Source organism: Mobula hypostoma, chromosome 3 (genome assembly GCF_963921235.1).
Source record: "Mobula hypostoma chromosome 3, sMobHyp1.1, whole genome shotgun sequence".
Lineage (NCBI taxonomy): Eukaryota > Metazoa > Chordata > Chondrichthyes > Myliobatiformes > Myliobatidae > Mobula > Mobula hypostoma.
Genome location: NC_086099.1, coordinates 208086533 through 208100733, shown reverse-complemented (window position 1 = coordinate 208100733; position 14201 = coordinate 208086533). Strand labels below are relative to the sequence as shown.

At 40.8% G+C, this 14201-nt stretch overlaps 1 protein-coding gene across 2 annotated transcripts in view; it reads right to left on the bottom strand.

Annotated features, from left to right (window-relative positions):
* The window catches only part of lmbr1 (limb development membrane protein 1), a 215561-nt gene that overhangs the window by 56515 nt on the left and 144845 nt on the right, over positions 1 to 14201 (bottom strand). For both annotated transcript variants that reach the window (XM_063044423.1, XM_063044424.1), the window contains exons 13-15: positions 1780 to 1853; positions 1439 to 1529; positions 301 to 367 (exon numbers count right to left, since the gene is read on the bottom strand). In XM_063044423.1, coding sequence (XP_062900493.1) covers positions 301 to 367; positions 1439 to 1529; positions 1780 to 1853 — 232 coding nt within the window. The remainder of the gene's footprint in view (positions 1 to 300; positions 368 to 1438; positions 1530 to 1779; positions 1854 to 14201) is intronic.

The following is a 14201-nucleotide window of genomic DNA, read 5'->3' as shown; positions in this document are numbered from 1 at the left end:
ATTTGTCCCTTAACATGTTTTCGAATCACAAGTTTATCCTCTCACATTTACCATCTCACCAACAAGGCATAGGATTTCACCACTGTAAGCAAGTAATTTTATTAGAGCCCACTGAAATGTATAATACACTTTCAAATTATCAGTGATAAGTAGTTATGGTGGTATATTTGGAAACAACAGCAGAGGAACACTACACAACTCACATTACATCTGCCCTGAAAACAACCCAATTTCCTGACAAACAGTAGTACAAGTGCAGTAGTAAATACTAGTCTCAAGAATGATTATAATTAATCTTACCCAAAGTTCTTGACATTACAGGGAGTGCTGAACTGAGAACCAATATCGACACACAATTTCCAATAATCTGTTGGACAGGGAAAGCATTTTCATTAAAACAACTCCTTAAGTTTCTGACTTGTACCTTGGAGAAGTTACAAGGTTTAACTTTCCTCTGAAGGATTTTTAAACAATCAAGCTCTATTTGTACTTAATAAAATATCCCAAAACAGAAAATGACTGCTATTGTTTGAATGAATAGCATGCATAGGAAGATATAATAAAAATGTAACAAAACTATTTATCTCTACACTGATCTAGTATAAAAGCTAAACAATGGACAAATCTGCTTAGTGGTCAACTGTGCATTTTTGATCCATACCGCCTCAGTAAAAGAAAATCAAATATCAAATTCAGCAACAATTAATCTTCTTCAATAAAAGTATTGGGATTAGATACCACTCACGTTAAAATAATTTATATTCAGAAATTCAGTCTACCTTATGCAATTACTTGAAGCTTCTCATCAAACCTAAAATTTTAAGCTGTATTAGCATCTTAGTAGGGTACAATACATAAAACAGTACTGGTGCTTCATTGAGATTTGCAATCTACCCAAATAATAGACAAGAGGGCCCACTGCAATGTCATTACAGAGCTTATTTTATAGCATTGGTCTTAAACTGCTAGTTTATATATGCAAATCAGAGATGGCACCATCTGTCTCAAAGTATTTTTGAAGTTTTAAATCTTCAATCTTAGTGGTGTGCTTTGAAGAATAATGTTCTGTGGACACTAAATAAATTGAATTCTATGACTTGCATGCTAGCATTAGAGATACAATTAGTTCAATTAAAGTTACTCATTAGCAGATGTTCCCTTTGAGGAAAAGTCCTTTCACTGGATTTCAATAGATAGTTAACAAGCCTTTCCATCCCAAGCTATTTACAAGTGAATGGACACTATCCAAACCAAACAGAGTACATCCTTTTCCTCCACTACCTAGTTTTATGAAAATCTTCCCATTTATGTTTACATACCACACAAACAAATATTATCATTGCAAATGAGCCATTAAAGGCAATTATGTGAGGAAAAACTGCCAGCTGTGTGGTTACAAGAGGGGCCACAAATACATCATCACCACTGTCCACCATACCTTTGTCATGGTTGTGTCATCTTTTGTGGGAGCGAGGACTGCAAAGAACCGGAGGCTATAGAAGCCGACGACAGAGGACACCATCAGATAGCTGTGAGAATTAAGGAGAACCTCTGCAGGATGAGGAATGCAAGGGTTTCATTCATATCATTTGCCACCCCCTTCACTTCCTTAGAATGGGAAATAACAAAGAATTTCACTGAAGTGTCTCCATAGTAACATGGCCCAAGCCTTCACCACTGTTTATCTAGCTCTAACTCTTAAGTAAAATACCACTGTCCCAGAAAACTGTGTATAATACTTGTTAACAGACATGACTGGTTTTAAGAAAAAAAGGATACAAAATCAGGATGATTTCAGTCGCCGCGCCAACAAACCCAAATGCAGACAGAGAGGCTTTACCAAGGCCTAGTTCCTGAAAAAGAAAAATTTTTTCTCCCATGAAATAAATCTAAATACCCAAGCACTGCATTTTAGACATACCTTGGAGAAAGTACATTAAGACAATGGCTACGCTTAATCTTGAAACCAACAGGTCAAAGTGAATAATCTCATCCCTTGAAATAGTTGCAAAGGGGCAGAATCATAGAACTTTATTAATTTAAAAAATGAAAAATACAAAATCAAATGCACCAGAATATAAAAGGGACTGATTTTGTTTTCTTTAAAATGTACATTGTTCTTTGAGTCAAATAAATAAACTGCTGTTTAGTTTCTAGTTGATATTGGAGTTTGCATATCCAACAGTTGGATCATATTAAATAACCTGTTTGTAGAATTTGCATTTTTAGCTATTTTCCTCTCCAAAATTCTATATTTGATTCCTTATTTTACAGTTTTGTTTGTTGAGTCAATAAATTAAGTGCCATGTGCCCTCTGAAGTGGATGCAAATGACCCTATTGGTTGCGTTTGAATAGAAGCATGAGACCTTCAGTTTCTATTGATACTTATTGATAAAACAACTTGTCATGTCAGTCTTGTGTGTGAGAGAGATAGCCATTTCCAGCTTTGCCATCACTAAGATAGTGCAAATTAAAAACACCTGAGAGAATGATATGCAAACAACAGGAATTCTGCAGATGCTGGGAATTCAAGCAACACACATAAAAGTTGCCGGTGAACGCAGCAGGCCAGGCAGCATCTCTAGGAAGAGGTACAGTCGATGTTTCAGGCCGAGACCCTTCGTCAGGACTAACTGAAGGAAGAGTGAGTAAGGAATTTGAAGTTGGAAGGGGAGGGGGAGATCCAAAATGATAGGAGAAGAAGGGAGGGGGAGGGATGGAGCCAAGAGCTGGACAGGTGATTGGCAAAAGGGATACGAGAGGATCATGGGACAGGAGGTCCGGGAAGAAAGACGGGGGGGGGGGACCCAGAGGATGGGCAAGAGGTATATTCAGAGGGACAGAGGAAGAAAAAGGAGAGTGAGAGAAAGAATGTGTGTATAAAGTAACAAATGGGGTAGCCTCCAACCTGATGGCATGAACATCGACTTCTCTAACTTCCGCTAATGCCCCACCTCCCCCTCGTACCCCATCTGTTACTTATTTTTATACACACATTCTTTCTCTCACTCTCCTTTTTCTCCCTCTGTCCCTCTGAATATACCCCTTGCCCATCCTCTGGGTCCCTCCCGCCCCCTTGTCCAGCTCTTGGCTCCATCCCTCCCCCTCCCGTCTTCTCCTATCATTTTGGATCTCCCCCTCCCACTTTCAAATCCCTTACTCACTCTTCCTTCAGTTAGTCCTGACGAAGAGTCTCGGCCTGAAACGTCGACTGCACCTCTTCCTAGAGATGCTGCCTGGCCTGCTGCGTTCACCAGCAACTTTTGTGTGTGTTGAGAGAATGATATAACTACTACAAGAAATAAACCTAATTACTGTTTTTTTTAAAAGAGCATTTAAAGGTAGAATCCTCACCTCTATTTTTGCAAGTACTAAAAGACTTTGACCATATAAAGAACCATCCTTCAATGTATGGTAAAATAAAATCTTTTACTATTAAGCAAGCTTATTTTATAGTTTCAGTAATATATCACAATATAAATTATTTAGAGGTCTATATTTGGATAACCTTATGAATAATTAAAAGATTATGACTGATTAGCAGCACATGATCTGCTAGTTAAAGAATATCACAGTTTTTGTTCAATCACAAGATCAAGCAATGAGTTACAGAGTGACACCATATGATAGATACTATTGTGAAATATATTCCATGAAATAAGAAAATGCACTGTCATGTCACTGGAATTTGACAAACAGCATTCAGTTAAAAAGTTTTAAAGTAAAATAATACAAAGTAGCCACAAGGCTATCAGATTTTCATATTAAACACAGTTAATTGACTGATGCCCTTCATGGAAGGAAACTTGTTACTTAAATACTTTATCTGATTTATATATGACTACAATACTCAAAATATTTTTAGTTGGTCACTTCAGTGACCATTTAATTGCACTGAATCACTCAGAACAACAAATGAGAATTAAATCAGGCAGACACATATAGTTCGTAAACTACTACTACGTCAACTCAGGCCTAGGGGCCAGCGTCGGGCACGATGACGGACTCTCTACTTCTCCCTCTCCCTCATCAGTGTGTTCAGTTCACCTACATTAGCCACGCTGTTGTCTTCTAGGAGTGTGTTGACCATAGTCTTGGGAGGGTGTCCAGGGTTCATCCTCCCGTGCTTGGGCTCCCATATGATGACTAGGCTGGCAGGTAGCTCGGGGTCGTGTAGACAGTGCCCCGCTAGTTGCAGTCTTCTCACCTTGATTTAAGTGGTGAGCATCAGTAGGTTCTTATAGAGCTCGACGTTCATCATGTGCTGTTGCCAACTCACGTCAAGAGCCACCCGGAGCATTCCTGTATAGCAACCATCTAGAGACTTTCGCATCGTCTTGGTGAGTGTCCACGTCTCGCATCCATACGTGAGAATGGACTCTATGACTGCTATGAAAATTCTCTTTTTAAGCCCTCTGGTCAGGTTCGACTTCCAGATTTCCATCACGTCATTCATAGCCCTCCACGCCAGCACCTTCTGTATCTTTATGTCCTTCTCCGATCTCATCATTCTTGACCCGAGGTATTTGAAGTCAAAGACTTTCTTAATGGTATCATTCTCTACGGTCTTGAGAGTACCTTCGTCACAGTTAAACACCATGTACTCTGTCTTTTTAGCGTTTAGGTGAGGTCCAACTTTATTGCACTCAATTTCCACTTTTGTCAGTAGCTGCTGTGCTTCCTCCATCTGGTCAGACAGCAGGACTATGTCATCTGTAAAATTGAGATCTGTGAGTGTAACTGGTCTGACCCTTTTGGTTCGCCCTGGTTTATGGTAAAACTAAGCTCGTCATGATCTTTGGTAGCTTGAACCAGAGCGTAATCAAGGATGATTATAAAGATGTAGGGTGCCAGAGCGTCTCCTTGCAGCATACCAGCTAGGAGCTCGAACACCGCAGTTTCTCTGTCTGGTGATACAACGTTCGCCATGGTTTTGGTATAGCTGGAATCTATTGCTCTCAGTAGATGGTCTGGCACTCTGTAAGCTTTCAGGATCTTCAGCATTTTACCTCGGTGAATGGAGTCAAAAGCTTTGCAAAAATTGATGTAAGTAAGCACGGCTGGTAGGTGGTTGTTCTCGACTTCCTCGATGATCCTACAGAGAGCAAGTACTTGCATTACCATTGTGTACTTCTGCCGAAAACCATTCTGATTGAATCTTAGCTAAGGGTCAATGGCGGTGCGAATCCTGTTCAAGATCATCCGATTGTATAACTTTGCTAAGATGCAGGTCAAGCTGATACCATGGTAGTTATGTCTTTGTGAGGGGTCCAGACTTGGGGACTGGGATAATGTTTGAGAGTGACCACTGTTCTAGTTTGTCACCTTTCATCAGTGCCGTATTATGTATGTCCAGCAAGATGTCATCCAGTTCATAAAGGCTCACCACAACCCCCTCAAGGACAACTGGACATGGGCAACACATGACCTTACACCAGCATCACCTACAATCCAAAATTGAATTATAACATTCAACTGCTTTAAAAGAACAGACAACCTCCAAGAAAACAGCTCTAACTGAAGAGACCCCTCAGAAATGTGCAAATTAAATACGTGTACTTAATTAATATTTGAACCAGATTTATACATCTTAGTGCTGAGCTTACAGAGAGTGAGTGATAGGACATTTATATTAAGAAGTGAAATTGAATCTGTAGTGCAAAAAAGCAGTGAGGTAATGTTCATGGGGTTCAATATCCATTCAGAAATCTGATGGCAGAGGGGAAGAAGCCGTTCCTGAATCATTGAGTGCATGCCCAGGCTCCTGTACCTCCTCGGTGATGGTAGCAATAAGAGGGTATGTTCTGCATGCTGGGGCTCTTAACGATGGATGCCATCTTTTTGAGGCATTGTTCCTTTAAGATGCCTGGGATGCCGAGGAGGTTAGGACCCATGATGAAGCTGAATGAGTTTACAACCTTCTGCAGCTTATTTCAATCCTGTGCAGTGCCTCCCCCCGCCACATATAAGACAGTGATGAAGCCAGTTAGAATGCTCTCCACGGTACTTCTGAAAAAATTTGCGTGTTTTTTTGGTGACATACCAAATCTCCTCAAGCTCCAAATAAAATATAGCACTGTTGTGCCTTCTTTGGAACTGCATTGTTATATTGGGCCTGGATAGATTAGAGATGTTGACACCCAGGAATTTGAAATTGCTCACTCTGTCCACTTCTGATCCCTCTATGAATTTTGGTGTGTGTTCCCTCGTCTTACCCTTTCTAAAGTCCAATACCAATTCTTTGGTCATCTTTGTGCTCACCTTCTATTAACTGATATTTGTATCAATGTTGGTAATAATGGAAAGGTGGATTAATTCGGTTGTGCTGCTACACTCACTTCAACCTGTCCTTATTTGAATAACCCACTGAGGTAAATCACTGAAAGTACAAGTAAACCTCCATCTCATGTGCAAAGTAGCAATCTCAGACTAAACTTAAATCACAGAGGGATGCTTGGCAACTATGGCAGGGCTTGAATGTCATCAACTCCAACAAAGCAAAACCAAGCAACATAAATGTCAAGATTTTGATCCCAGATGAACTCCATGCCTCATACGCTCACTTTCACTGACAGAGCACGGAGATACTTTCACGAACCCCCACACCTCCGATGACCTTGTGATCTCGATCTCTGAATCCAATGTGAGAGCACCCTTCAGGAGGGTGAATTCACTGAAAGCATTTGGCCCAGGCAGCATACCTAGCCAAGTATTGAAGACCTGTGCTATACAACTAGCTGGAGTATTTACATCTTCAACCTTTGATATGGCAGTCTGAGGTAACCATCTGTTTCAAGCAGGCTTCAATCATGTTGGTACACAAGAAGAATGTGGTAAGCTGCCTCAATAACTATTGTCCAGAAGCACTTATATCTACTGTATTGAAGTGTTTCAAGAGGTTGGTCAACAAAGCATATCATCTTCTGCCTGTGGAGTGTCAAGGATTCCTTGGCAGTATTGTATCAGAGGATTTGTCATGGTTATCCTACAACCAAGCTATTGAACCGGTGTGGGTAACTACACTCGCCACAACTCTGAACTGATTCTTCAATCTACAGCAACACACATAAAAGTTGCTGGTGAACGCAGAAGGCCAGGCAGCACCTATAGGAAGAGGTACAGCCAACGTTTTGGGACGATCTACAGACTCACTTTCAACGACCCTGCAACTTAAGCTTTCAGTATCTTTTTTATTTACACAATTTCTCTTTTGTACAAGGATCTACACTAACTGACGGTCAAAATCAAATTCTATTTCATTGGCCTTCCACTTAGCTCTGGAACACCTGGACGATGAAGATGTATACATCAGGGTACTCCTCATTGACTACAGCTCAGCATTCAACAATATCGTCCCCTCAAGACTGATCATTAAGATCCAAGGCCTGGACTTTGATACCTCCCTGTACAACTGAATCCTTCATTTCCACACTTGCAGACCCCAGTCAGTACAGATTGGCAACAACATCTTCCCCAGACTTACCATCAGCACAGGTGCACCACAAGGTTGTGTGCTTAGGTCACTGCTTTACTCACTTTATACATATGATTGTGTGGCCAAGTCCAACTCCAACACTGAATTAAGTTTGTGGACAACACCACTGTTGTTGACCAAATCACAGACAGTGACGGAATCAGCATACAGGAGGGAGACTGAAAATCTGGTTGAATGGTGCCACAACAACAATCTCTCACTCAGCGTCAGCAAAACCAAAGAGTTGAATATTGATTACAGGAGGAAGAAGCTGGAAGTTCTTGAGCCAGTCCTCATCGGGAGATTAGAGGTAGAGAGGGTCAGTCGCATTAAATTCCTTGGCAGTATCATATCAGAGGGTCTGTCCTGGTTACCCTATAACCAAGCTGTTGAACCGGTGGGAATAACTACACTCGCCTCAACTCTCAACTAATTCTTCAATCTACAGACTCACTTACAATGACCCTGCAACTTAAGCTTTCAGTATCTCTTTATTGACACAATTTCTCTTTTGTACATTAGTAATTTGTCAGTCTTAGTTTATGCATAGTTTTTCATCAACTCTATTGTATTTTGTTTTCCTGTAAATGCCTACAAGAAAATTAAACTTGCAATAGTATATAGTGACATACACATACTTAGATAATAAAATTTTACTTTGACTTTGAGTAAAGAATGATAACAGCTGCAGAAAAGGCCATTTGGTTTTCTTTACCACAGCAATTTACTTAGTCTGACTCCCTGTCTTTAGCCTTACCATTTTTTCCCCTCTTTCAAAACACTGAGCCAATAATCCTTAGGGTGCGGGGAATGTTCAGATTGTTGTTATCAGCATTATCAGCACATCTCACAAATTTTTAGGGAAGGGTTGAAAACAAAGGAGAAAAATTCTGTGCAAAGATGTACCATTTTTAAATGCTGTCACAATTCCCAATACCTTCAATGGGGATAGAAAGAACAGGAAATTAGATGAATTGTTTAAAACCTCACTGACAAGTTATTAGCATGATTAGTCAGCGCGCACAGCCAACATCAAAAGAAACCAAAACTGAATTATCTTTTTCCAAAGGAAAAAGATATCATATGGATTAAAAGGTATTTTATTGTACTTAGGAACAAGGATCCTGTCAACAGATGAAAGTATTTACTGGTAACCAGTCACTAACAACCTATTTACTAAAATCAGACACAAAAAAGGTATTTACACTGTACATGACCTTGTACACTTCAGAGTGGCAAATTCAATGCACTTCATGCTGCAACAAACACCAAAGAAGTTGCTTTGATGCTTATGTACTACAGTGCAGAAGTTCATTATCTTGAAACATTTAGCGTTCAATAAATCCATATTTTATCAGCTGCATTTTTTGTATTTCTTATACGCCTTTCATGTTTCTTCTGTGCTTCACACATCAGTACTAAAAACAGGTGAAGTAGTAATCCAGCTTTTTGAAATCATATACCATCCTATGTTGAAAAAAAAGGTACAAAAAGAAATTAAGATCCCAGTACTGATGGTTAAAGCAAGCTCAAAAGTAAGTCTCTTTCTGTTGACGAACTTTTCTTAACTTTCATGAAAAGATAAGAACATTGTTGGTTTATAAAGAATTAATTTTACAATAGAGAAAACAAAAACTGGCAGGTATTATGATATCTTCAAACATCTCCAAATTCCTCAGCATAACTTAGGTACTTGACAGAAAGATAATATCAACGTCATTTGTGACATTAAAATACATATGTGCTAGCAGAGGTCACAAGGGCCAGTTACCCCCCCTCAGTACACAATCAGTGATACCAGAATTCGAGGTCAAGTGTTAGGGGTCCCGACAGGGGCAAGTCTGGAGTTCAAGGCCTGCAGCTCAGGGTCCTCATTAGTTATCATCAACAAGTCCTGGGAATGAAAGTGGAACCTTAAGATCAAACGGAAGTCAAGACACAATGGGTAAAGGCCAGGGTTCTCGAGTCAACTGAGGAAGTCAAAGGCCTAATGCTTGTGAGTCCACTGGAGGCCCAGAGACCGTCTGGAGGTAGGTAAGGGGCTTCTTCTGTTTATGCTGCTGTTGTTGTTTGTATTCTGTGAATACTGTGGACGTGTTATGTTAGCACAGGAATGTGTGGTGACACTTGAGCGCTGCCCCCAGCACATCCTTAGATTATGTTAGTTATTAGTGCCAGTGACGCACATCACTGTGTTTCAATGTACAATTTAATTAATGCACAATTCTTTGAATTTGTCAGTGTACTCAAAAAATGGGAATGAAGATGAACATCCCTAAGACTTTGCAAATGTACTAATCCAGATATGATAAATATTATAGAAAAACTTAAATTAATGACAGGGTGTTCAAAGATATCATCAGAGAACAGTTCTAGACCAAATTATCATCTGACACTGAAATAGGGCCACTCACTGGATTTGCATTCCATAACTTTACAAATTTATTTCAGTGAAACTACAGGAAGCAAAAAACCATATTATAAGAAAGCAAGTCATTTTAGGATAAAATTGCATTTCATGCAAAAAACACTACATTGAAATTTTTACCATTTATTTATATAATGGTACGGCACGGATGAAGATGACGTCATCGTCATCGCGGAGCAGGTCCTTGCAGCCCTTCGAGCCATGCCACCCCAACAACCCCGATTAACCCTAACCTAATCAGGAGGCAATTTACAATGACCAATTAACCTACCCAATACGTCTTTGGACTGTCGAAGGAAAACAGAGTACCTGGGGAAAATCCACACATTCCACAGGGAGGACATACAAAGACTCCTTATAGAACGGTACCGGAATTAAACTCCAAACTCCAGCAAGTAATAACAAAGCACTTAGAAAACATAAATATCATTACATAGGCTCAACATGGTGTTACAAAAGGGAAGTTTATCTACAAAACAAATTAGAACTTTTCCAGGATGTAATTGCAAAGTCAGTTAAAACTGGAATATGCAAGTCAGAGTAGTACAGCACAGAAAAAGGCCCTTCGCCCACCTAGTCCACACTGAGAGCAGTTAAATTCCCTACTCCCATCAACTTGCAACTGGACCATAGCCCTCCATACCACTACTATCCATGTACCTATCCAAACTTAGCTTAAACCTTGAAATCGAGCTCACATGCTGGCAGCTCATATCATACTCATACAACCCTCTGACTGATGTTTCCCCTCATGCCCCACTTAAAATTTTCACCTTTTATCTTTAACACATGACCTCTGGTTGTAGTCCCACCCAACCTTGGAGAAAAAGCCTGCTTGCACTTACCCTATCTATACCCCTCAAGTGCTACATTTGAATTTCCAAATGGCAAGTCACAACAAGGCACATAAAGTTTATAAGATATCGGTTCATAGGATTGATAGTAATGCATCTGCCCCAGCAACTTGTGAATTCAGAGTCATTAAATTCAAAGCTGACATAAATTGATTTTTGAACCAGAGTGCAAACCAAGGGTTACAGGTATCAAGGAGAAACTAAGATCAGATCCACTATAATCTTTTAGTTAGGGGAGCAGACCCACAAAGGCTCAGTTGCACAGCTAGTAGAGCTGCCATCTCATAGCTCTAGAAACTCAGTTCTTTCCTGATCACAGATTCTGTTTGGCTGGAGTTTGCACATTCTCCGTGACCATGTAGGTTTCCTCAGCTACTCTGGTTTCTTCCCTCAGTGAGAGTGGGAGAAGGGGACGGAGAGAGGGGGAGATGGGGAGGGAGAGACAGGGAGGGAGTGGGAGAATTGCTAAGTTAATTGGCTGCTGTAAACTGACCATGATGAATGAACAAATGTAGTGAAAGAATCTGATTTTCTTTAATTTCAGTATTTTAATGACTGTAATAATTAGACTCCCCTGTATTGCACACATTTTATTTCTCCTTTATTCTCCATACTTTTTCATGCAAGGACAAGGATTAGTGGGCCCACTGACAGAAGAGAGTTGGGGTCTTCCTACCAAGTTCTACAATTGAGCAGTTTAGAGACGAGAAGCCAAAACTATTTTCAAAATCCTAATTAGCTTTATCACTGATGTACATGTGAAATTTGCTATTTAGTGGCAACAGTACAGTGCAAACATGTAATTTTTTGAAACTATAAAAATAAATAAATCATTGGAAAGCTACAACATGGTAATGTTCATGGTGTTCCATGGACCATTCAGAAACCTGATGTCCTCAAATAATCATAATTATGCTCTGGCTGAGTCCTGTGCAAAGATGAAACATTAATTCTTGTGCGTCCCTGATCCATGCAGCTTAGCTATTCAGGGAACCAAATAAGCATAATTGGTGCATATTTTCTCGAGGCTTCTCAGAATTGACCAGAAGGGTCAGTTCTTTATCCCACATGCCAGTATTTCCTTGGTACTTTAGGCTTCCCCAGATTTATAGTAGAAAATATAAGCCATTTCCTTGAACCTTTGTATTGATTCTTCTTCTTTCTTATGAAAAGAAAGTACATAACTTCTCAACGGGATTTCTTGATTTGATAAGAGTCTACGCGAATTGGCATATGGCCATCCTATCAAGCCAATATCACTGAGTCATCAACCTAGAATACACAGCTTTATTTATTTCCAGTTCCACTTGAGCCACGTGCAATGAGACTTGCATATCCTTACAAGATTCAGCTTAGAAGAACAAGCTACTTCATGATTCGTTGCTCTGCCAGAACTATTTGATCATGTGCACGCTCATGACCACAGCCCAAATACAGACTACAAACAAAAATTTCAAAAGTGGCAAAAAGCTAGTCTGAACATAACTAAAGTTCTTGTAAAAATATATATACTTTGCTCAGATTCTGATGAAAGAATGAATTCAGTTTTATATAAATACGTGGTTAAAAATTTATACAAGATTCAAGTTAGTTCATTGTAAATCATGTATTTTTTAAATTTGAGTACATTTTTAATTATGTCTACAATGTACAGCATAGTAAAAGTCTTCTTTCCTGAATGATAGTTCAACTAGACCCTTCCATCATTACCTTATATGATCTGCTGCGATGCTCTCACATTGAAAAACTGGTCTATTCACTTACTTCACCCAAAATCAGAACCCAACATAGATTCAAGCTGACCTCATCTCTTTGAGCAGTTTGTTTTAATCCTAAATGGAACCCCCCTCTCCATTTTTTCATCTGGTATACTGATCATGATATATTCCATATTACTCCTTACTCTCCATCAGAACTCAGAATCAAAACAGGATAATTATCACTGTCCTACATGACACTTGGGTGGTGGGCTGGAGACACATCTCTACCAAAGGAGGTATAAGGCACTCCTTCCCTCCATTAGCCTACAGGTCACCTTTAAGCAAAGTGTCACACCTGCTTATTCTCCAGATCAGTCACATGAACCCATGGGAGCAGAAAGAGGATGGTCATATGATCACAAGTGCTGGCGCATAGTTCTGGTTATACAACCACTGACACCAGGCAGACAATCTCTAATGAGTATTGATAATGACTAACAACAGCAATTCTGCAGATGCTGGAAATTCAAGCAACACACATCAAAGTTGCTGGTGAACACAGCAGGCCAGGCAGCATCTCTAGGAAGAGGTACAGTCGACGTTTCAGGCCGAGACCCTTCGTCAGGACTAACTGAAGGAAGAGTTAGTAAGAGATTTGAAAGTGGGAGGGGGAGGGGGAGATCCAAAATGATAGGAGAAGACAGGAGGGGGAGGGATGGAGCCAAGAGCTGGACAGGTGATTGGCAAAGGGGTATAGTCAGAGGGACAGAGGGAGAAAAAGGAGAGTGAGAGAAAGAATGTGTGTATAAAAATAAATAACGGATGGGGTACGAGGGGAAGGTGGGGCATTAGCGGAAGTTAGAGAAGTCGATGTTCATGCCATCAGGTTGGAGACTACCCAGACGAAATATAAGGTGTTGTTCCTTCAACCTGAGTGTGGCTTCATCTTTACAGTAGAGGATGCCGTGGATAGACATGTCAGAATGGGAATGAGATGCAGAATTAAAATGTGTGGCCACTGGGAGATCCTGCTTTCTCTGGCGGACAGAGCATAGGTGTTCAGCAAAGCGGTCTCCCAGTCTGCGTTGGGTCTCGCCAATATATAGAAGGCCACATCGGGAGTACCGGACGCAGTATATCACCCCAGCCGACTCACAGGTGAAGTGTCGCCTCACCTGGAAGGACTGTCTGGGGCCCTGAATGATGGTGAGGGAGGAAGTGTAAGGGCATGTGTAGCACTTGTTGCGCTTACAAGGATAAGTGCCAGGAGGGATGGGGGGGACGAATGGACAAGGGAGTCGCGTAGGGAGCGATCCCTGCGGAAAGCGGGGGGGGGGGGAGGGAAAGATGCACTTAGTGGTGGGATCCCGTTGGAGGTGGCAGAAGTTACGGAGAATAATATGTTGGACCCGGAGGCTGGTGGGGTGGTAGGTGAGGACCAGGGGAACCCTATTCCTAGTGGGGTGGCGGGAGGATGGAGTGAGAGCAGATGTACGTGAAATGGGGGAGATGCTTTTGAGAGCAGAGTTGATAGTGGAGGAAGGGAAGCCCCTTTCTTTAAAAAAGAAAGACATCTCCCTCGTCCTGGAATGAAAAGCCTCATCCTGACAGCAGATGCAGCGGAGACGGAGGAATTGCGAGAAGGGGATGGCATTTTTGCAAGAGACGGGGTGAGAAGAGGAATAGTCCAGATAGCTGTGAGAGTCAGTAGGCTTATAGTAGACATCAGTGGATAAGCTGTCTC